This window comes from Harmonia axyridis, chromosome 1, assembly GCF_914767665.1.
Source record: "Harmonia axyridis chromosome 1, icHarAxyr1.1, whole genome shotgun sequence".
In the NCBI taxonomy this organism is placed as follows: Eukaryota; Metazoa; Arthropoda; class Insecta; order Coleoptera; family Coccinellidae; genus Harmonia; species Harmonia axyridis.
In genome coordinates, this window is record NC_059501.1 from 444028 (window position 1) to 466239 (window position 22212).

The window sequence follows — 22212 nt, forward strand, 5'->3', positions numbered from 1 at the left end:
AAGATATTACCGTTTGGGATGGAAAAATAAGGATTTTATACGCAGTCTTGACTGAATAATAATTATTAATAAATAATAACTCCTTACTGATTATGTAATATTGAAAAAACTAAATTCATGTTTATATGTTAAATTACGAATGACTGATGTGATTGATATAAACATTAGCTGAACAAAATGCTCTAGACAGTGAGAAACTAGAGGAACTAAAAAAATTGTACGAAAATATGATGGGAATCGGGAAAAATCAATGATTGTTTTTTTTGAAATGAACAAAAAGAAACATGTAGAGCTATAATTAAAAAGGGAATAATTCATATAGGATGGAAAATGTGGCATTATAACAGAACTGTGAGCAGAAAAAACCTACCTGTATGATATGTGCTGGTGAGCATACATTTAGGCATTGTGAGTCTGAAGAAGAACGTTGCACGAACTGTGAATATATATGTGAAGTGTTGGGGGTTCCAAGTGTTGATTATAAACATTATATGCACAAGATAAGAGATGCCCAACATATATGGGAATTGCTTAACAGAAAGAGGGATTCCAAAAAAATAACTCCGACAGAGCTCTTAATTCGTCAAATTCATTTGTTTCTTCGGCGTATGGGTTGTGGTCTTCATTCCCTACAGGCGCATTAAAACTATTAGTAGAAAGATATTACCGTTTGAGATGGAAAAATAAGGATTTTTATACGCAGTCTTGACTAAATAATAATTATTAATAAATAATAACTCCTTACTGATTATGTAATATTGAAAAAACCAAATTCATGTTTATATCCTAAATTACGAATGACTGATGTAATTGATATAAAAATAAAATAAACAAATTGAACAGGTTTATTTATCAACGACTTTTATAATAGGTTATTAAAATGTGTAAATATTTGGGGTCTGTAATTGATGACAATCTGCAGTTCATTGATCAATTCGAATATGTATTGAGTAAAATGGCGAGGAAAATCAATATTTTGGGTAGAATATTTAAAATTTGAGCACCTGTACAAGACTAAATATTTATAAGACAATTATTATTGCTTCACACCTGTATTTCTGTTCATCCTTTTTTTTATGAAAAAATATAAAATTTATTTCGTTCAGAATAGGCAAAATCAAGGGCGTAAAAATAGGGGGGTGTACTGGGGATTATTCACCCCCCTTGTATTTCCATAAATTTAAATTTCAGAATTATCGCAAAGACGAAAAATGAAAATTTTCCTTTGTACACCAGATTAAGGGACACCTGTACAAGGTATGAACAATCGAATCAGTAATCAAAAAAATGCTATTTTTTCGAGTAACTTGATTCTCACTTCACAGATATGAGCAAACGTAGTCGTAAGCAGAAATTTTCTCGATTAAATGAAAAAAAAAAAAGATCTACGCAATCAGTTTTTTTCCTAACAGCTCAAAAATGAGATATTCAAAATTTCACAAAAAAATTTTTCTTCAAATATGTGAAAACGTTTTTCTGCTAAGAACCGAATTCTAATTCAACATCTACGATCTGAAAAACTCTCAAGTAACGCATAAAATATGAACAAGAACCAATACAGAATATTGGTGACACTCGAATTATGCATTATGCTAGTTTCTCGCAAAAATTCTAAAATTTAAATTAATAGATAATTTGGCTACAAGCCATCATTATATTTCTATGGGTTTGAGCTATTCATAGATTAAGAAGTTCATTCATTTATCTATGGAGCTACTCTTCCTAGATGACACCAATGAGTCCTAAAAGATGACTAAAAGCATAGATAAACTAGTTAAGATTAGTTTGTCTATGACCCACTACCACAGATATTTAGTATTCTGTGGTGACGACTATATATTAAGTATTCTGTGGTGACGACCATAGATAAGCTGATTACAAGTTATTATTTGTAATCACCTTAATTGTCATTTTTTTGTAATTTACTTAAGAAGTTAGTTTCTGATGACAACTTTGTAGTGAATTTGTTATTAAAAAATCTCGTGGACAAAACCTTTTAATTATAGTACCAAGTCATAGAGGACTTGAATTTTTGGAGTTCAATATTTTATAAGCAATATACTTTTTAGGATTTCATATTGTATTTTATAAAATAAAGTAGTTGAAGAAAATGTTCCAGGTCTATACTTATACCTCGAAAAGAGTTGATTCTAAATGAGACTTGCCAATTTAGAGGTCCCCACCTTAACAGCCCTATTTTCCATTAAAACCTTCATTTTGTAGAACAGGAGCACCGATCAGAATTTTCACCGTACTGGGCAGAGAAAAAAACACAAATAAAAAAACCAATATATTCATAAAGTTTCATTACAATGTTGATAGAAAATAAATTACATTTGTGAACATGAAAGAGATTTTATCTAACCAAAGGAGCGAAAAGATTAACCGGTTTTAATACCCTGGAACGGTATTCGGAATTCTGGAAAAAATCGCAAGTTTAATGATTAACGACAAAAATCTAAGATTAAATTCTAAACCTTGGAACAAAAACGAGCACTCCGTGTAGGTTTTATCTCCTATGCCTGTGCCTGTCTTTGTAGTCTTTGCTAGAACCGCTGTGGGAATGGGACGATCTCACAGGACTACGACTGCGTTCCCTCTTTGTATGCCTATCCCTATCTCTCTTATAATCGCCATCCCTGTATCGCCTGTCGTCTCTGTATTTGCGATCAGGAGACCTATCTCTTGATCTCTCTCTTCTGTCGTCTCTCAGAAAATCTTTTTTGATGTCCTCTCTCACATTGTCTCTCTCTCTCGCCCACTCTTTTTGCGGTCGCTCGTTGTACTTTGCAGGTTCTTGTCTTGTGTTTACCACTTGTTGCGGAAGATTTTCCTGCAAAAAAAAAAACGTTAAATCTTAGGATAATATGAAAAAAAAGAGAAAAGATTGTTCAAATTCTTAATTTGTGTAAGTTTTTCACGAAATTTTCTGATACGATCACACTATGCTTTAGGACTAATAAAACAAAACATGAAGTGAAATTATTAAAAGCTGTTATACACAGAGTCGTTCCTAATTTGAGTTATGAAATGTCAAACACATAAAAAATAGTGCATTTTAACACTTCAGAGGGACACACTATCAAATGCAGAAACAAACAAGAAAGGGCCTAGGTTGTTACTATGAGTTTTAGTTGTTAAAATTTGTAGCCCAAAAGTTCCCTTTTTTAAAACCATGATGAAATGAATTAACCTACAAATTAACATTTGGCAAAATGATAGCCAGCTGAATGAACTTTTTCCAAGGTTTTTATTAGTTTGAGAATCAGTACTTGGAATAGATTAATTTTAAGCTGAAAACACTTACCGCCATAAACTTTTGTATCTTTTGTTGTATAGGTACAGGTATTCTAGGAAATAAAGTAGAAAACCATTCCAATTTCACCAACCATTGTCTCAGCATTGTACCGATGGTCATTGTTTGACCTCCCCCAGCTTTCACGTCAAGTTCCTGAAAATATCAGCTTGTAAATATATTCGATGAGTCACATTACAGATTCATGGGAAGGCATGATTCATACTCACAACAGAACAAGTTTGTATAAATGCCAAAATTTAAGCATGAAAAAGACTCCATAACTCAATAACACTAAGAAAAAATAATGTTCTTGTTGTGAGATCAAATTCATACCAAAACATTTAGAAATAAATGGATAGAGGCACTCTACCTGGAATTACGCACCTCTTCATCCTGCAAATAGGGTTCATACCATTCTAATAGACTGGCTGGTGGTAAAGCGTATCTTATATACATAAATCCAAGGGCTCGAATATATGGTGAATCACAGTGAGTTAGAAGTCCGTTCAGTTGCTTCCTAGTTAGTTTCAGCGTGAAGAGTTTGTAAAGAAGGCAGTAAGCCGTGGAAACTATACCTCCAGCACCTACTCCTCTTACTCCCCCACACATACCTGTCTGTCCAGAAGTCCGTCTTGAACCTTTCTCCCAAGGTTCCAAATGGGTGACTTTGTAATAAATCTCGTCAACGACTTCATGGTAGGTCTTCAGTTCGTATAAATTAACTGTAGATGAAATCGAAAATTGCAATTTACCAAAATTAAATACACCAATTTGCTTCTTTAGCATACTTACCCTTAAAGTAAGAACTACTTTGGATATTGGTCAATATGAGAGGATTCAAATTCATAGTTCTGTCGTTTCCCCATAGTGGCAGAATATTGGACTGTTTGAAACCTTTAGGGGCAGATTCTAGAAAAAAAAATTGAAATTAAAAATGTTATCAAAATTCCTATAAACACTCATTGTACCTTCTTCATTATTCGTATTTCTATCCATATTATTTATCACTGAATATTGGTTTAATAATTACACAATTGTTAAAAAAACAGGGCAAACTTTCCTATTATTTTGACAACTGTCAAAAAAAATTCACAGAAAGAGAAAATCACTATACTCACAGAGACTGAGCCTCTCTTAATATTGATATACTTTATATTTGTTCTTATTTTGAATGAACAAAGGCATTAGTCTCTATTTTATTTGCATATTATAAACTATAGCTAATTGACTTGGTAGCTTTGGGATAACAGAACCATAGAAATATAATATTTTAATATTTCGATGAACAGAAGCTAGTTTGCGATCATAGAAATATTCTTTTTCTTAGTAATAATGTTTTGCAAAGTGTTCTGTGTCTATATCTATGACAAAAAAAAACAAAACAAGTTCAAACCATAGATTGATAAAGTTAGAAGTTTATTTTAAATGAATCGCCGATATCCCCAAACAACAAGAATCGAGTGATGTATTTTTTCCTCGAAGAAACTCAGGAAAAACCGAAGGTACATGAAAATATTCGTCATGATTTGTAGATTGCAAAGACGGAGTTTAATAATATATGCATCATTCTTTATTTTTGTATTTATCATTATTATACTGTATCAATTTATGGAACTCAACAATTTGGGGTATACTCAAAATATTTCCCCTAACCACTTAAATTCTACATTTACTATAAGGGGAGTGCACGAAAAACTCATGCTGTTTTATGAAAATAGGAACAATACTTTTACTTGTATAAAGAGCATGGAAACTATAAATTTCAATCGTATAAACGACGATTATTGTGATTGTTCGGATGGAACAGATGAACCAGGCACTAACGCTTGCCCAGACAGTATTTTCTACTGTAAAAATCAAGCAGGTCCAAGGCATTTCCCTAAATCTTTTCCATCTAGCAGAATTAATGATGGAATTTGCGATTGTTGTGATGGTTCCGATGAGTTTAACATAGACACGAAATCGTTTCTTGGTATGTCTAATCTTTCACAGTAAAATATTTTCTGATAACAGATTTTTTTAAGGTACTAAAGTGGAAACTCATTGTACGTACCGTTGTTGAGAGTGAAATGACTTAATAATTGTTGTTGTGATTGAAGTGTTGTTCAAAGAGGTTTATATTTAATACATTGTTTAACAAAATATCTGATGAATTTATTGACAATCGAGAATATGAAACAAATTAACAGTTTAAAAACAAAGATAACAAATGGGGAATTGCTTTCTGTTTCATTCAAGCAACATACAGAAATAAACATCATTTTTCATGGATTGGGAGCAAATACCTCTTTCAGCAGCTGGAAATGATTATCCAAAGTACATTCAGCATTTTCAAAATGTAATTTTCTTGTGATATCAAGATTTTTTGAGGTAAGTACCCTAGTGAATATTTCTTCTTCTTGCCTTATCCAAGGTCGGCTGGGACAACGTACTTGATAAGGAGTCACATGAACAAATGCTTGTTTGCCTTGAAACGAAAAAATGGCTTTAATTTAATTGTGTCAGAATGTCGACAATTTCTCACCCATTTTTGCAAAATCAGCAAGGATCTCTTCCGAGATTACCCAAGTTCCTTCTTTTCCGCTATGACCACCATCCAGCCAAGACATTGCCCTGATTCTGCCCATTAGATTGTTTACTTCTTCGTCGTTTGAGTCTTTAAAATGGCTGAATTCGTGAAGGAACTGGTTAAGAACAACGCAACCTTTGCTAAAACCAACTACATAGATGGGACAATCGTTTAGGTTCCTCTTATAGTCTGTTTCTTCAGGAAAATGGGATTGCTGAAATAAACTAATTTTTGGATATTCCTGAAGAACAACAAAACATTTCTAACTTTAAAAACATACTCTAAAATTCAATGCTCTGCAAGTGTCTTCCAACCGTGTCTTGATCTCTTGGTAATCCAAATTGTTCAATGCGATTTGGAGGTTCTTGAGGAGTATTTGTAGATGGTAGAGTGAGCCGTGATTTGGGACAAACTTGGGTATGCCATACTTCATGGATTGTACGAAATTCGAATAGTTACTGAAAATTCCATCTTCTATGCTGCGAAAATATCAATTCAATCATAAACACACGTGAATACTTCAAATTGACGTCATCTTTAGTTGGCCCAATCCAGTTCATACTCATACAAAAAATTTAAAAAAAAATGTTCATTACTGAAATTTTAAAAGTATGTTTTTATACAGAGAGGACATAATCAGTTGGTACAATTGTCCTTCATACTCACGCAAAGTTTGACATAGTAGTCCTTTCAAATCGAGAAAAAGAACATTGATTCATAATAATAATAACTCTTCAATTTAATCCTCTTATTATTTCTGTCTTAACCTACCTCAAAGGTCTAACTGTAACAATGTGGCATGTTTTATAGTGGCAACTAAGAAGTTTTGCTGTATTCTCTAAACTCCAAACTGTGAATTTATTTGTTTTTTCCTTTTTAACCATGTTTTCATGAAAATCCTGAAAAACATCAAAAATTTACTTTTTTGATCTCTAGGAAAGTTTCCGTCGAATTTGTAATTTTGAAATTATAAGGAAAACAAAATTTCGAGCGGCCATATTTACGGAACCCCAAGCCTTTTATTCGAGATCTGAACTTACCCTAGGAATTTCATGTTTTTAGGTCTCTCCGTTCGGTAGCAATCGTGTTTCCGGTTGCCGGACGGACAGATTTGAATCCGATCACGGATTGGTCATGATTGAGTCGATCAACCAAAAAAATTTGGCATGACGATTTCTTAAAAATGTAAATGAACAAAGTTCGTTTCGTAGAAAAACAATGAACATTCTCCTGAAATTCGATATGTTTCTTAAACTGCACAAATACTCCACTTGAAATCAAAACCTCGCGAATCAACAACATGTAGAATTTGTTATCAATTAAACAAAGCAAAGCCCAATCGAAATAAAAACAATTATCGAAAAGGGTATTGATAAATTATCGCATAAACCACACAAATTGATAAAGGGACGACTGAAAAATTTTCTTTCCATTGTTATACACAGCGTATATACCGGCATTTTGAATAGAATGACGAAAAAGTACGATTTGGTCACGTTGTATTACAAAGGACATGCTCCCATAAAGAAACAAGACAACTCTTTTTTCTTATGCTTATACACAATGCTGTTTGTCCTGTTTATTATGGTGGGAATTTTGCTAGTTTCTAGCTTCCTCAATGTAAAACACGAGAAAAGCATTACAGTTAACAACAACAAACCGCAGTATTTGAAGAAAACAGTTTCTTCTACATCCAAGCCAATTACAACTACATCCAAACCAATTACAACTACTTCAACAGCACCAATTATTGAGGCTAACTTTTATGAAGAAACTGCAAAACCAGTTATCGACTGGAATAAGGTTGGAGACTTCTTTTTTGGCCCCGAAGAAACCACTGAAGCCACAGAAAAATCACCAAAATCCCAATCTACAACCAAGAGACCTCCACTAAGTGAAACTAATAACTCTCAAATGAATCATTTTCAACCTACCAAAAAAGAGGTATCAACTTCAACACCTTCTCAGCTACAAAAGAAACCAACAGGAAACCTTTTCATAGCCACCTCAACACAAAGTATAACCCAAGATCTACCAAAAAGTAATACGCCATCTACATTTCTAGAACAAAGCTTCCCTGATACAGAGTTCAATTCAACATCAAAGAAAGACCTGAACCCAATCGAACAAAGCTTCGATGAGTGGCCCAAATCTGAAGGTACTACACCTCTCCAAAAAAAAAATCCTAACGAGGAGGTGGAATCCATACAAATAAGTCAAAACTTGACTTTTGGCAACCGGACAGCCAATTTTATAGTGCAGAAAGATTGTGGATCCACCAGATGTGGTTTAGCAGCCTCGAAAATAATAAGTTCAATCGATCTGTTTGTCGAACCTTGCAGTGACTTTTACAGGTTTGCCTGTGGTGGTTCCGTAAGCAAGATACAGATGGAACCGGAACTTGTGTATGAGGAGCCAACTACTGCCTCAGTTTTTTACAAATCTTGCTTGAAACATGAGTCGCATTTTAATTATCGTGAGAGAATCCGAAGAACGAAAAAGGTGTTGAGTGGTATTAAAATCTTTAAATTTTACAAAGAAGAGGAAGAAGCTGATTTAACTGATGTTATTGGAAGTTTAGTGCTGTTAGATGCAATGCCTCTGTTCAACATCGACATCGATGTAAGCAATTCAAAATTTATCCTGAAGATGTTACCTCCCGATCAACGATTCAAAAGTAAATATTGGTCTCCCTTGACAGAAACCAGAAAAAACTGTTTGAGGAGTGTACAAGCTGATGTTACGTCTTCTCCTTTGGACATAACACTTTTATACTATGATTACGAAGAGTGTCAACGAACCAGTAACGATTATTTCAAATCACTTGAAACTGCTATGGGAGATTTGGGAAATTTTGGTAACTTGACCAATGAGCAAATAGAAAAATGTATTGATGAAACTGTAGATTTTCTCCGAAAAGATTTATTACCAATATTGAATGAAATGCACTCGGTTTCTGACCTTCAAGAGAAAATTGTAAATTTACAATACGTCAATATGAATATAAAAGATATACAAAAACAATTTCCTTTTTTTGATTGGTACAAATTATTGGAAAACATCAGTGCCAAACAAATTAAATCTTCAACAACCATACAAGTATACGATAAAACATATTTTGATATTTTATTCAGAAAACTTTCTTTGTTTGATATGAAGAAATTGATCAATGGCTTTATAGCTATGCTAGGTGAAAAATATTACCAAGAGTTGGTCCTTCCAACACCTATACATTCTAGACCCAAATATTGCAGTAAATTGACTCAAGAGCTATTTCCCGATATTTCAAACTACTTAATTCGAAAAGTCAGGGTTAATGAAGATTTCGCTGATAAAGAAAACTATATACTCGATTCATTCCAAACTATGAAGCATGATTACCAAAATATCTTGAATAATTTAAAATGGTTGGATGATCTATCTAGAAATTCAATGTTGAACAAATTGAAAGATTTGAAACTGGAAACTTATCAGATCAATACAGAGAACGAATCAATGTGTTTACATAAACATTATTCAAGGTTAAATTTGAAAGAGGATGATTATAGTTTTAACTATAACACTGCAACACAATTCAGAAGGAACACAGTTTTTTCTCTTGTCGATGAATCTATAACATCTGAGAAGATTTTTAGGAATTTTATGGATAATCAAAAGACTGAACCAGTGGTTTTTTACGATCACCACGTTGCTTACATACCAGATGGCCTAATAGATGATACTTTTGTGGATTTACCCAAGTACTTGATATTAGCAAGAATCGGTTTTCCTTTAGCAAAAATAATCGGACATGCATTTGATCCAATTGGCATCAAGTTTGGTTTGAAATTAAGTGATAATGTCAGTTCACTATACAACAAATTCGTGCAAGAATCAAGAAGAATTTTACCACACCATTTCAATTTTAATCAGTTAGAATTGGTGTTTGGATTAAATAGCGGTGTATCAAACGTGGAAAGAGTTGCTGAAAATGCAGCTATGGCTTTATTAACTGATTCAATTGATGAAATGCAGCATCAGCCTTTGCTACCTTGGGTTTCATTGAAATATTCAAGAGAGAAGATATTCTTTATTGCATTGGTGCAGGAGTTTTGCAGCGACATAACCTTGATGGAATTTGTGGTTCAAGCACATGAAAATCCAATTCTTCCAACTCAGTTTCTTGTACAAAATATCCTGCAGAATTCTGATGAGTTCAAGGCACAGTTCAGCTGTCCAACTACTACAAAATTACCCCAGTTGCAATTTCCTTACTTGTCTGTTCTCACATCGAAATTCAACGATAAAATTACTTGAAGAAAAATAATTTTTTATATTTAATAAGACTGTTGAATTTGTCAATAAATTGTTTATATAACAACAATTTTGAGTGTTTCAATGGAATTGCAGTTAGAAGGCTACTGAGATTGTTGCCTTTACCTGAATATCTCCACCGAAATATACAACTATTCCAAAATCTGAATCAGTGGCATCAATCGATTGACTTTTGTCAGTGAACGGTGGACAGTAGAGTAAATCATTCAAACGGTTTTGGTAACCCACAACATCCCGAACTTTGATAGCAGGTACAAAATTAACTGAATCACAAGATGCTTCGTTGTGACATGCATCTCCAGGGCTGGAGCCAGCGCTGAAATCTACAAGAGCCATATTTTCTTATGACTGTAATCGCATTCAAGAGAAAATAACACCTCCTTTCATTGGGAATCTTTTCAAATTGTGCCTTGATAGATGTTGAGATATACTATTTGTTCTAATTAGCTTAGAAAGAATGTACATCTTGAAATTAAAAATATTTCATATTCAATACAAATTTGACCTTGAAACATTGAGGTTAACTTATCTGCTAAATTCATAGATGATTGTGTCTGTGGTGATCATAGAATAGCAAATATTCACACAAATTTTAAAGTACTTTGTAGATGTGTGAAACCTCTGTGGTTGTGACCACAGACAAGTATTAAAATAGTACTTCTCTGTGGTTATTACCACAGAACTTCGAAATTACACTATTCTGTGGTTGTCAACATAGAGTGACATTGAAAAATTGAGGTTATCTGTCAAATAATTTTATACCTTTCTGTGGTGATAACCACAGAATTGATAATTCTTAACCTTAATATTTCAATACTCCGTGGTTGCAACCATAGAATTTTAGACTATTGATTACCAAAGAGTTATTTGAATATTTAAACGCTACAATTTGGAAAATTATGGCCATAAGAAAGTCAATTTTTCTTCTATCTGTGGAGATTAATTTGGAAAAAAACTCGAAAAAGATGGCCGGACGCTACTTTTTTTTACAAAGGAATTTCACGGTGAGTTCTTCTTCTGTTATGTTCTTCCCAATCACTTCGCCACCCACAAATTTGTCGACACTTTGCAATCGCAGAAATAGGTCGATATCGATCACTTTGGCTATTTTAGATTCTCGTTAATGCAACTAACACAAATAAGCCTGGCAGTGGTCCAAATCACTTCTACACTCGAAAACATTCACGTTTTCCAGTACGAACGAAAACAAAAGCCTCTTCTGTTCGCATTTACACCCTATTAAAAAAAAAATGGAAAGAGGGCCGTATTATCGATCATCTGTAAGAAGCAGAGGTAGTAGCAACAGCAGATATTCTTCGAACAGCGATGTGGACACCAAGACCAAAATGAAGGATTGTTGTCGAAAAACTGTTGCGTTTATGTGTTCCCAAGTGGGTGTTATCGGTTTGATTGTGGGTTATACCTTGATCGGTGCTTTGTGCTTCATGAAAATCGAACTTGCGGGACCAGATACGAACTACTACAAAGGCCAGGCACTGAAGAAGGAATGTTCGCAGAAAATGTGGTTAGTAGCTAGTTTTCACAACGTTTTCAACAAGACAGCTTTCGTCTCCGATTCTAACAAAGTCTTGGAGGACTATCAGAAGCAACTGGTCATCTTGATCAAGAACAATTACACCGGAAGGAAGTTAAAAAGTTTGTGGACGTTCCCAGCAGCTCTAATGTTCTCTCTAAGCGCAATCACGATGATTGGCTACGGTGACATCGCTCCAAAAACAGTCTGGGGTAAAATTTGTACCGTTGTTTACACCGTGTTTGGGATTCCTCTGTACGTTCTGTACTTTCTAAACGTCGGCAAAGGCTTGGCGGGCGTTTTCAAATGGATCTACGTATGGTTTGTGCGATGCAGTTCACCACAGGACGAAAATCAACCCTCCAAAAGGATCTTGGTGCCTTCCACTGCGTGCTTGTGGGTCATCAGCGGTTACATCCTGTTTGGTACAGTAATGTTCGCTCAGTGGGAGAAATGGAGCTTTTTGGACAGCAGTTACTTCTGCATCACTAGTTTATGCAAGCTCGGTTTTGGAGATTTAGTACCTGGAAATTTATCCTCAAAGACAGGGAGCCAGTTGAGGCTGGTTATGAACTATTTTTACATGTTTTTCGGACAAGGTTTAGTGGCTATGTGTTACCATTTGATGAGCGAAGAAGTCAGGATCAAAATGAAGGAGATGAGTGAAGACTTTCATCAATGTCTCAGAGACACGCAGGAAAAGTTGAACTCTTGTTTTAGACGAAAAAGGACGGAGGAATCGATGTATTATCTGTGATTATTAAACGTTTTCTTAGAAACGAAGCTTTCAATTGACCCTAAAGAGCCTTTTGGTTCATTTCGGTAAGCCTGTAGAGATCGTAAATATTCCATTCACACGAATTGAACATTGACCTTGAGATCAGCTGATAAATCTGACAAACATCGGTGTTGAACGTCAGTTTCAAACTGAAAATCTAACAAGATACTGCGCTAGAAATTTAAAAGTCGAATAACAGCGCTAGTTTCCTTAATTTTGAAATGTGATGGTTTGTCTGTACAAGTGTTATCTTTATAACTTTATCTTCGTATTTCATCAGTTGAGTGATCATGTTGGGGAGGAAAATTTTGTTTTCATCGCTCAATCGATTTACTAGCGGTTTTACGAGAAGGTTTGAAGGAAATTTCAAAATAGAACAGGTTAGTTCAACGTTTTCCTTCATAATTTTCATATTTGTAATGAAATATAAATTCAATCATTTCTCCTGAAGAAAAACTCTTGAAATTTGTCCTACATTTCAACATAATTGATGATTTGCGTCACTGTTATTATTAATCTTCATTGATGCTATCTAAATTGTGTTTGACAAATTGCCTCAATTTCTGAATGGAATAATAGTCATGTTTAAGTAATTCACTTCAAATTGCCATTTTAGAAACCTGAAGTATTTTTGGATAGCCCCCTAACTGATACCTTTGGAAGACACCATACCTACCTGAGAATCTCCCTGACAGAAAAATGCAATCTTCGTTGTAAGTCCTGTTGTTAATCTCTGCAATTACATCATCTCCGAAAGATGAAGGTGAACAAGTTATAATTAATAATATTCTATTTGAAGGTCAGTATTGCATGCCACCTGATGGAGTCAATTTAACAGAGAAATCTAAGTTGCTCACAGCTGAAGAAGTTATTTATCTTGCAAAGTTTTTTGTTGACCAAGGTGTTGAAAAAATAAGGTTGACAGGAGGTGAGCCAACAACAAGAAAAGATCTGGCTGATATAATTTGTGAGTGAAGATAATTAATATCAATTCGAATCCTTGAAATTCTGTTTGTTTATTTTTTTTAGATAATCTCAAACAAATAAGAGGCTTACAAAGCGTAACACTCACAACAAATGGAGTTGTCTTGACTAAAAAGTTGGTGGATTTACAGAGAGCTGGTCTCGATGGTTTGAATATTAGTTTAGATACTTTAGATAAGAAAAAATATGAAAAAATTACTAGGAGAAAAGGAATGGAAAGGGTTTTGATGGGTATAGATTTGGCTCTTCAGTTAGGATACAACCCTGTTAAAATAAATTGTGTGATAATGAAAGGTGAGTAGGATATTTTTTGTTTTTATGTTTGTATCACTGTTCGACATAAATTTAAAAATAACTGCCCATTGTCAACGAACAAAACAAACATATCTGAAGCCAATAACATTTTTTAATCTATATCGATGATCACATAGCTGAATATATTGTTTTAATTTTATTATATGGGTTTTTGGCATTAAAAAAAACATTTGGAAATGTTTTATTACAAATTGTTTTAGTAATCTGATTCACGTAATTATCTTTTGAATATTTTTATTTTGATGAGGAAAAAATTTTCAAGGTTTTATAGTTTATTGCCATTTTAGAATGTTATTTTATTCGTTATATGTATTTATATTTTATTTCTGTAGGCTTCAACGATGACGAAGTAGTCGATTTTGTAAAGTTAACTCAAGACAAAAATTTAGATGTGAGATTCATCGAATACATGCCTTTTTCTGGTAATAAATGGGAAGTAGAAAAGATGGTACCTTACAAATCCTTGCTGTCTAGAATTAGATCTGTTTATCCCGACTTTTTCCCTCTCAAGAATGGTCCCAACGACACATCGAAGGTGAGAACACTGAATTCTCTGTTTTTGCGTTCCTAAATGATTTAGTGATGATAAATTTAAGGTCAAAATCAATTCTGTCCATTAGTGTAAACATTTGTTTCTTATTGCAATTAGTTTTGAAGTTATGATACAAACTATTCGGTGGCCACCAAGATTTCCGGATTCGACACCGTTAGGTTTTTTCATCGGTCTTCTCTTCTAGGCCTGGAAGGTGCAAGGTTTCGCAGGTCAGGTGGGCTTCATAACATCGATGTCCGACATGTTTTGCGGCACTTGCAACAGGCTGAGGATAACGGCGGACGGTAATCTGAAAGCCTGTCTCTTCGGTAACAAAGAGGTGTCTTTGAGAGACGCGATTAGAAATGGAATAAAGGAGGACGATCTGGCCAATATGATTGGTGTGGCCGTTAGGAGGAAGGAGAAGCATCACGGAGGTAGGTGTTTGCGCTAGTTGTAGGTTAGGTTTGAACGGTGCTGGGCAGTACGGTAGGATAATCGTGATGGGCTGTAGCCTGGAAATTTTGATTATTTGGATCACTGAACTTATGTAGATTCGAAAAACACTAAATTTTGTCAACTATCAACGTGATTTGATAGCTAGATTTCAGTTGATTAACACTTCACTGAATGAACCCGGAGTTTAACCAGTAGGTACCACCTTTTGACTGTTGTTATCGATGGAGCAGAAGCTGAATAACACTTACCAAACCATGCCTTTGCTTGGACAGTATTTTTTGAAGAAATATTGAGGAAAAAGTCGACTGGAGAAAGCATAACGCTTTTTATTTACGTGACGAATTCTGCGATTTTACTCATACTGCAAGCCGTGTTAAGGAGCTTTCTGAACCTTGTGCTTCTAACTCCCAAAGTAGTTGGGCCTTTCATTCACATTTAAAAACATTGTTACCAACAGAATAGCTACAACCACACACCACTTTTGCACACAGAAGGTCTTATGCAAATTATTGAAAATATTTATATTTGTCTGGAGTACCTATTCCAAAATATACTTTAGTATTTGCCCAATTCTAAGCTTAAGTTATAGTTATTTTTGTGTAATACTTATCAAGGCAAACTTGAGAAAAATTCTAATTGAAAAATTTATTTATTGAAGAAGAATAAAAAAAAAATATTCCAAACTTCGGCATAAGATTGATAAAATGTAGCTTTCGCAGATCAATTGCTCTCAAGCTTTGAAGCATGCTGCACATCACAATATTTGTTCAATAATCAACTTGTTGAAGCTGTTTGCATTTGTGTTTTCTCTACAAATACAGTATTCTCAATTATTTTGTTGCCCATGCTTTAAACTGTATCTGCATGGCACGAAATCGTTTCTTAGTGTTTCCAGCATTTTATCGAATCCATCAGTGAAGTACTTTTTTCCAGGCATGATGAAACTATCTCAAATGGAGAATCGACCGATGATTCTTATAGGTGGTTAAAGTTGATTAAAAAATTTCTGTATATTTCTAAATTGATTTCAGGTAACTATTTCAACTGATTAACATCTTCACCCTTCTCTCGACTGCAAATTCATCATTCGTTGGGTGCATTTATTTTCTGCATGAATTATTTTGTTTTTTTTGTTTCGATTTGCTTTGTTTGTGTTTGATCCCTTGGCATGATTCTATCTAACGGTGGTTATTATTTTTCTCTTCGTTTTTTATTTAATTAAACATTAAGAGAAAATTAAATAGTTCCTCGAGTCTTATCACTGATAATATTTCTTTTGCTTAAGCAACTAACTGCTTTATAACGCATATCAATTTTTTTTCATAATCAATGGCTGCATAAGTAGAAAAGCGAATTTGAAAGCTGCAAAAAGTTGAACATATTTTGAAAATTCTGTTCACTAAGCAAGTCATTTCAAAACATTTACATACCAATTAGACTAACTCATCAAGTTACTACACTGGAGAAAGGATAATAAGAATGTATTGGGAAATACATGAACTATGAATATTTAGAATTTATTTTCTTTAATTCTCTGGCAAATAGCCAGAACAAAATCGTGCGGGAATATCTCAGTCTCACAGAGTTTTCATGATTATATTTCATTATTATATGTTGGTACCCCCTATTATCTGTCAAATTTGTGATACAGAAAACAGTTCTGCCAACCAACATTTTTCAATGCAAAAATCACTAAACGATATTTATGGATATATTCCATTAATTTCAATAAAAATGCAGTAAGTTAGTTTTTGAACGCGTGGAAGAATATGGTTTCTGAGTTTGTATTAAAAATAATTATTCTCTCTTTTAAATTCATGTTAGGCTAGGTTTTATGTCATTTGTCAAATTAGGTTAGAAATTGCAGATTACCAACTAAATAACATTATTCTTAGTGCAAATTTCCAAAGAGTACATTCTAACTATTTTCGTTCCATTGTAGTAAAGCTAACTTACCTAATTCGGGGATTGATAAAATGCATTTGTCAATCCCCTGATCTATCTTTAAAATTGTAGGTTACGAAAACTTCCTAAAAATCGACAAAGAGGCACTGATACCTGGAATAAAATCGAAACGAAGATCTCCATTCGTATTTATCCTAAGGAGGATGTACAGTACATACAGCAAGGAAGAAAATCTGACTCATGTCGATGGGGAGGGCAAAGCCAAAATGGTGGATGTTTCCGATAAAGATGTCACATCAAGAACTGCCACCGCGAGGGGAACGGTTCAGGTGGGGCCCGAAATAACTCGGCTCATCAAAGAAAACAGCATTAAGAAGGGCGATGTACTGGGCGTATCTAAATTGGCTGGTATATTGGCCGCTAAGAAGACTTCCGATTTGATCCCCTTATGTCATAACATATCCCTGAATGGCATAGATGTAACGGCTTCTTTAGACGAGAACAACGATGCTGTGGTGATCGAGGCCACCGTTAGTTGTGTTGGTAAGACTGGAGTTGAGATGGAAGCTCTGGTTGCTGTTAGTGTTGCAGCTCTGACTGTTTACGATATGTGCAAGTCGGTCAGTAAATCTATCAGGATTAAGGATGTACACTTGGTCAGGAAAACTGGGGGCTCTAAAGGGGACCATGGGGAACCCCCGTTGCAGTTGAAGAGTTACAAAGAGGTTTTGAGGAATAAGACTGTTTATGTCGGAGGTATCTGAGATTTTTGTTAGTTGTTTTCGTTGTTTCTTGCCATATTTTAACCAGTTTATACTCATTGTGTCCATGAAAGGCAATTTCGAGACCTGTTTTATCGAATCAATTTAGTTTTATAGATGTTTGTTTTGAGACAGTTCGAATGGTTGTTATTAAGTCTAATAATTCTCTAAGTTCAAATAGATCATTACACAATTTTTTCTGTGAAAATTTGATATATATAGTTCCTAAAATTTAATTGATAAGGGTTATTTATTGTTCTGATGTTGGTATCCTTAAGTATCTGTCATTTTTGACAGTTCTAATTTGTTTTTTGACATAATGATTTTAGTTAGACTTCTCATTATTCCCTATATGATAGATAATAATATTTATCGATATAAATGATAATTTTGAAGAAAATAAATTAAAAAAATAGCGAGCTTCCAGCATCTTCTAGTAGATTAACGTAAAAACTACCCTAAACCAACTTGAGGGTGGATATTCATGGATGCCAATATAAGAACAATAGATTTGCAGCCCTTAAAGATAAATGGTCAATTAGAATCAAAACTGGTGCTGGTATTAAGATTGTTATTGTTTTAAGATGAAATGAATTTTATATGTACTTTTTATGAATATATATTTTATAGTACTTTCATGTGCAGTTTTTTTGTGTTTCAAGTACTTTGCAGGAACTTTGAGAATCGAAAAAACAAAGAAAATAAATAGACTAACACAAAAACTGATAACTGTTTGTTCATCAAAGAAAAGCTGAAGTTTCAATAAAAAAGATTTATTTGAATATACAATAAAAAAATATATATCTTAACTAACAAATTACAAAAATAATTCAGCAAGATTCGATGGTAAAATCCTTACAGCCTGACACTTGTGTCAACTTGAGGTATTTTTCATTGCACAAATGAAGAAGGGCAGAGAAGACAAGGGAACACGTTAGTTCTTTTTTCATAGCTTGAGGTAAGATGTGAGGTATATCACGGAAAATTGTTGAGAATGTCGTTGGGTTGATTTCATTTTCTTGCTGGAAGAAAACGTTGGAACATCAGAAAAACGATTGAAGCAGGAATAAATATCATTGAACTCTATCAAATCTTTTGGCTAATTTTGTATTTCAGTATTGGCAATCGTGAGTACCTTTCTTTTGGAAAATAGTTTTTTTAAGTGCAATTCTCCAATACTACCAAAAATCGAACAGTTATACACACAACTGACACTAATGACAGGTATTCACGGATGCCAATATAATAACCATAAATGTTCCTAAAATAGTTTACTGATATGATCAAAGAGCAAAAAAAGTAAAAAAAGAACCTACCTCTTGTTTTTGGGTTAAAATTTGCCATACAAATCCCTTTAGTTTTTTCATATCCATCTTTTTGGCTTGTAACGCATATGGAATATACACTTTTGGAACCTACAAAGAGAAGTGTACAATTTTAGGTAAATCAAATTGAACCAATCGCGAAATGACTCACAGCTTCTGGTGCATCTACTAGGTTGTCTCCCATCAAATTCTGTTCCCTATGTAAGGCCTCTTCTTCTTCTTGTATATCGTTACCTGGATCATTATCCATAACATCCATCCCATCATCAAACTCCATTTCATTATTCTGGAAAATATGCAATATTTTGAATTAAGAATGAAATTATAAACGATGAAGAGACACTCACTTCTTTATCGAAATGGTTCATGCCATTGAAATCATCTTGAGTATTTTTCATGCCGACTGTTGAGTTGCTCTTGGGCATGCATACGGTTCCGGGCTTGATCATCAGTTCAAACATATTTTCCATGTGGGTGGACGCATCAGGCAATGGAAGAGTAATTTTACTGGAAAAAATTTTTTTTTACCATATTTTATAATTGTTGCAAACGATCACATTTTTTAGGGAAAAACCGCTCTTCTGAAATATTCTAGTAGTTCAAATGTTAAAATATGACAGAAATTCATTATGATGTTATATTCAAGCTTAAATGAACAATTTTATACAGGATGATAGCAGAATAAACGGATTTTCCACAGAATTAGAGAAAATAAATTCTCCTCAAGGGTCGCGAAAGTAAAAGCGATAAAAAATAAAAATACTCACTTGGCAGGATAGAGCTTTCTCTTGATCTTAACTTTTCCCATGCTTTCTAAAATTTTAGATAAATCATCAACTTTTGTAAAAACGAGCGGTTGTGGTTCATTGCGTTTTAACTTTTTTCGCGGCTTGGCCATCGATTGAGCCTCCTCCATTCTACCTGTGAACGTTGGTTTATTTCTTTTTATACATTTGAGCTTCCAATGGCTGGGTCCGGCCCATATCTGATCAATTACCTGGAATTTTAATCGTATTGAAATATGAATATTTCGAAAATTATGTATAATTTAGTCAAGGTTAGCGAAATAGGGTTTTTATGCAGAAAAAATCAGTTGCAAAATAACCAAGAAGAAACATAATTTATTTCTGAAAAATACAAATAAATCTCAATAGAAAGGATTGACGTAAAGTAATTTGCTAGCAGAATATTCTTTTTCAATTATTTAATTACGTAATTTTTATATAATTGCATATCGGAAGAGGAAAAAACGAATATTCCAAACATGCATTTATAATTTTTATGTTTCTTCTTTTCTCAAGTAAAAATTTTTTATTTGAAATAAATCATATTACTATTAAATTATTTCAACAAAGTGATAAATTGTTTCGAAAGAAATCAAGTTGTTTGCCTGATTTTTGTATTACGAATTTCATCGTTAGAATCCTAAAAAACAGTTTACCTTTCCGTTCCCAAGACTAATGACACCGTTGTACGAATATTCGGATCTCTTGATTTCGGTCCCTGAACTCAGCAAGTCCACAATATGAGGTACATCGTGTTGCAATTGATGAGCCATGATATCTTCCGAAATCATACAATCATCATCATATTCTTGTCCCCCTAAAACGAACAGCATGTATTTTTTTCTTAACTTTTTTTGTATTTGTGATTGTATTACCGAAATCATTATCCTTGAACACATCGTGTATGGAGCCATCTAATTCGGCCACTGGAATTCCTTCATTATCGTAAACAACCAAATCGTCTATCAATTTTTCTTCGTGGCTACTGAAAAATACAAATATCATAGTGGATTTTAGGCAGACTATATTTTGAGCTTATTTTCGAGTAGGGGGAATATAAAGAATTCAATTCTACATACGGTTCTTCTTCGTTCAAGACAAAGTTTTGGAATGGTATGCAAATTTGGCCATCCCTAGGAAGAAGATCTATATCAAAACTATTTTTTCCCTTTCCAAGACTCTCCGCAGCTTCATCTGGTCCTGTTATCCATGCCTTATCCCCTCCTCTGAAAAAAATAATTAATATTTTGAATAGCAATAAATAAAAAAAAAACGTAATTAAAGTAAAAGGCAAAAAAATGACAAAAGTACTAATAGAATAAAAATTTGAAAAATAGAAAAAAAAAGGATGAAACTCACAAAGCCAATAATTTGTAACAAGATTTGTCCATTGGTAAACTGTTGGTGAACAAATTATCCACCATACTCAGGGTTGAATCAATTCTATTTGAGAAAAATACAGAATCCAATTGGGGAATTTCACCCAACAAAGTGCTTCGATCTTTTGCAATAGCATTTCTTGCACCTCGGTTATATCTTTTCCTTTTTTTTTTAACTGGCTTCCCATCTTTGTCCGCTACCTCTTCATCACTCTCAGCTATATTATCTTGAGAAATATTAATATGTAATTAATATATTAATAAGTATTTTAAAATTAATAAAATTTGATAATTTTCTACACTGAGTAGCAGTGAAAGTATCATTTTGTAGTTTAAAAATATACCTTTTTCTTCAACTTGATTTTTTTCTGCGAAACGTGCCATAGAATTAGCTAATCTTAAACTTTCAGCGTGTAGATCATCTACTCTTAGACCATATACCTTTGCACCAATATCTAAAGAGGTACTTGCTACTTGTAGTATATTATTATCTCCTTTTTTGGACATAATCCCCAACAAATCAATAATATGAAGCTGCCAAGCTACACCGATTGTAATTTTCTGAAATATAAACAACATCTCCATAAAAATGTCTTAAAAGAAAAAAAAAAAATCACGTACATTTTCAGAGAATAGCTTTGTGCATATTTGAAGGTGATCTTTCATTTCTTGCTCTCCGCTAAATCTAACAGATTCATTTAGGGAGGGACTTTGAGGCTCTTGTGTTTTTTTTTGTACTTCGATGATGCTACGCCTTGAAGTTCTTTCAGATTCATCATTGGCTGTTTCCTTAAAAAAGAACATTTAATAAGGTAATTAAATTAGTATCAGATTGTTACTTACTGATGTTATTGATGTATCAAGTAATTTGTTCAAAGTTCTCCTTCTTCCTTTCCCTCTATTTGGGGTTAACTCCATTGTAACCATAACAAAAACTAGAAATTAAATATAAACACATTTAAAAAACATTAGCTAAAAAGCTGGTTTATAAATAAATAAAAATCTGTAATACTGCTCGATTTGCCTTAGATGAAATTGATCTATAATATACATATAAAATAAGCTTAATTTGAAAAATATAATAAAAATTCAATATTAAGAGCCTAGTTTGGTCAAAGTTGAACTATAGTCCTTCATTTAGGTAAAAATTTCAATTACCACAAAAATATTCAATATTTACAACACTCAACGGTTTTCTCAAATGTTTTGAAATTGAATGTTATTAGAACTACCCTACCTATGTACAAATGTAACTACTTCGTAGATTAAAACTT

At 33.5% G+C, this 22212-nt stretch overlaps 6 protein-coding genes and 1 long non-coding RNA gene across 8 annotated transcripts; 3 read left to right on the forward strand and 4 right to left on the reverse strand.

Moving 5' to 3' along the window:
- Positions 1–266: 266 nt before the first annotated feature.
- Positions 267–684, reverse strand: LOC123670559. The gene is made up of 2 exons (XR_006745927.1): positions 563–684; positions 267–366 (listed from the first exon to the last, which is right to left on the reverse strand). It is a non-coding gene; the product is annotated as an uncharacterized LOC123670559 (long non-coding RNA).
- Positions 685–2277: 1593 nt separating this feature from the next.
- On the reverse strand, positions 2278–4522 carry LOC123688912 (pre-mRNA-splicing factor 38B). Of its 2 annotated transcripts, XM_045627662.1 has the most exons (6): positions 4267–4522; positions 4091–4207; positions 3683–4020; positions 3308–3451; positions 2478–2833; positions 2278–2419 (listed from the first exon to the last, which is right to left on the reverse strand). In XM_045627662.1, exons 1-5 carry the CDS (start codon positions 4292–4294, stop codon positions 2510–2512), a joined length of 951 nt encoding a protein of 316 aa, XP_045483618.1. In that variant the 5' UTR covers positions 4295–4522; the 3' UTR covers positions 2278–2419; positions 2478–2509. The 2 variants fall into 2 exon arrangements, with proteins under 2 accessions (XP_045483618.1, XP_045483617.1); XM_045627661.1 differs by having other exon boundaries at positions 2278–2833.
- An 875-nt stretch (positions 4523–5397) lies between these two features.
- Positions 5398–10755, reverse strand: LOC123674391 (mitochondrial protein C2orf69 homolog). The gene is made up of 6 exons (XM_045609280.1): positions 10559–10755; positions 10287–10504; positions 6639–6766; positions 6148–6346; positions 5823–6081; positions 5398–5765 (listed from the first exon to the last, which is right to left on the reverse strand). Exons 1-6 carry the CDS (start codon positions 10644–10646, stop codon positions 5563–5565), a joined length of 1095 nt encoding a protein of 364 aa, XP_045465236.1. The 5' UTR covers positions 10647–10755; the 3' UTR covers positions 5398–5562.
- Positions 7314–10231, forward strand: LOC123674359 (endothelin-converting enzyme homolog). Its single transcript, XM_045609278.1, has one exon. The coding sequence runs from the start codon at positions 7338–7340 to the stop codon at positions 10161–10163; it is 2826 nt and encodes a 941-aa protein (XP_045465234.1). The 5' UTR covers positions 7314–7337; the 3' UTR covers positions 10164–10231.
- A 417-nt stretch (positions 10756–11172) lies between the features above and the next one.
- Positions 11173–12494, forward strand: LOC123674407 (TWiK family of potassium channels protein 12). Its single transcript, XM_045609281.1, has one exon. The coding sequence runs from the start codon at positions 11432–11434 to the stop codon at positions 12470–12472; it is 1041 nt and encodes a 346-aa protein (XP_045465237.1). The 5' UTR covers positions 11173–11431; the 3' UTR covers positions 12473–12494.
- Positions 12495–12730: 236 nt separating this feature from the next.
- On the forward strand, positions 12731–18087 carry LOC123674375 (molybdenum cofactor biosynthesis protein 1). Its single transcript, XM_045609279.1, has 7 exons — positions 12731–12873; positions 13110–13206; positions 13293–13460; positions 13523–13771; positions 14125–14327; positions 14530–14761; positions 16800–18087. The coding sequence occupies exons 1-7, from the start codon at positions 12784–12786 to the stop codon at positions 17450–17452; spliced, it is 1692 nt and encodes a 563-aa protein (XP_045465235.1). The 5' UTR covers positions 12731–12783; the 3' UTR covers positions 17453–18087.
- Positions 18088–18206: 119 nt separating this feature from the next.
- LOC123685235 (condensin complex subunit 2-like) lies at positions 18207–22149 on the reverse strand. Its single transcript, XM_045624861.1, has 13 exons — positions 22097–22149; positions 21782–21873; positions 21560–21727; positions 21283–21499; positions 20919–21165; positions 20639–20785; positions 20435–20544; positions 20216–20376; positions 19542–19771; positions 19122–19281; positions 18926–19060; positions 18766–18864; positions 18207–18471 (listed from the first exon to the last, which is right to left on the reverse strand). Exons 2-13 carry the CDS (start codon positions 21863–21865, stop codon positions 18280–18282), a joined length of 1950 nt encoding a protein of 649 aa, XP_045480817.1. The 5' UTR covers positions 21866–21873; positions 22097–22149; the 3' UTR covers positions 18207–18279.
- Between the last annotated feature and the right edge of the window lie 63 nt (positions 22150–22212).

Excerpts from the sequence above, each read along its gene's own strand:
- LOC123688912 (XM_045627662.1), bottom strand. The coding sequence starts at position 4,294 with ATGGATAGAAATACGAATAATGAAGAAG. Across the intron at positions 4,208-4,266 it reads AAATACGAATAATGAAGAAG|AATCTGCCCCTAAAGGTTTC; the intron begins GTACAATGAGTG and ends TTTTTTTTCTAG. Across the intron at positions 4,021-4,090 it reads AAGTAGTTCTTACTTTAAGG|TTAATTTATACGAACTGAAG; the intron begins GTAAGTATGCTA and ends TTTCATCTACAG.
- LOC123674359 (XM_045609278.1), top strand. The coding sequence starts at position 7,338 with ATGACGAAAAAGTACGATTTGGTCACGTTGTATTACAAAGGACATGCT.
- LOC123674391 (XM_045609280.1), bottom strand. The coding sequence starts at position 10,646 with ATGTACATTCTTTCTAAGCTAATTAGAACAAATAGTATATCTCAACAT. Across the intron at positions 6,347-6,638 it reads GTTACAGTTAGACCTTTGAG|CATAGAAGATGGAATTTTCA; the intron begins GTAGGTTAAGAC and ends ATATTTTCGCAG. Across the intron at positions 5,766-5,822 it reads TGCTGATTTTGCAAAAATGG|GCAAACAAGCATTTGTTCAT; the intron begins GTGAGAAATTGT and ends TTTCGTTTCAAG.
- LOC123674407 (XM_045609281.1), top strand. The coding sequence starts at position 11,432 with ATGGAAAGAGGGCCGTATTATCGATCATCTGTAAGAAGCAGAGGTAGT.
- LOC123674375 (XM_045609279.1), top strand. The coding sequence starts at position 12,784 with ATGTTGGGGAGGAAAATTTTGTTTTCATCGCTCAATCGATTTACTAGC. Across the intron at positions 13,207-13,292 it reads AGAAAAATGCAATCTTCGTT|GTCAGTATTGCATGCCACCT; the intron begins GTAAGTCCTGTT and ends TTCTATTTGAAG. Across the intron at positions 13,461-13,522 it reads AGATCTGGCTGATATAATTT|ATAATCTCAAACAAATAAGA; the intron begins GTGAGTGAAGAT and ends TATTTTTTTTAG.
- LOC123685235 (XM_045624861.1), bottom strand. The coding sequence starts at position 21,865 with ATGGTTACAATGGAGTTAACCCCAAATAGAGGGAAAGGAAGAAGGAGA. Across the intron at positions 20,545-20,638 it reads GTCTTGAACGAAGAAGAACC|TAGCCACGAAGAAAAATTGA; the intron begins GTATGTAGAATT and ends TGTATTTTTCAG. Across the intron at positions 19,061-19,121 it reads TGAACCATTTCGATAAAGAA|AATAATGAAATGGAGTTTGA; the intron begins GTGAGTGTCTCT and ends CATATTTTCCAG.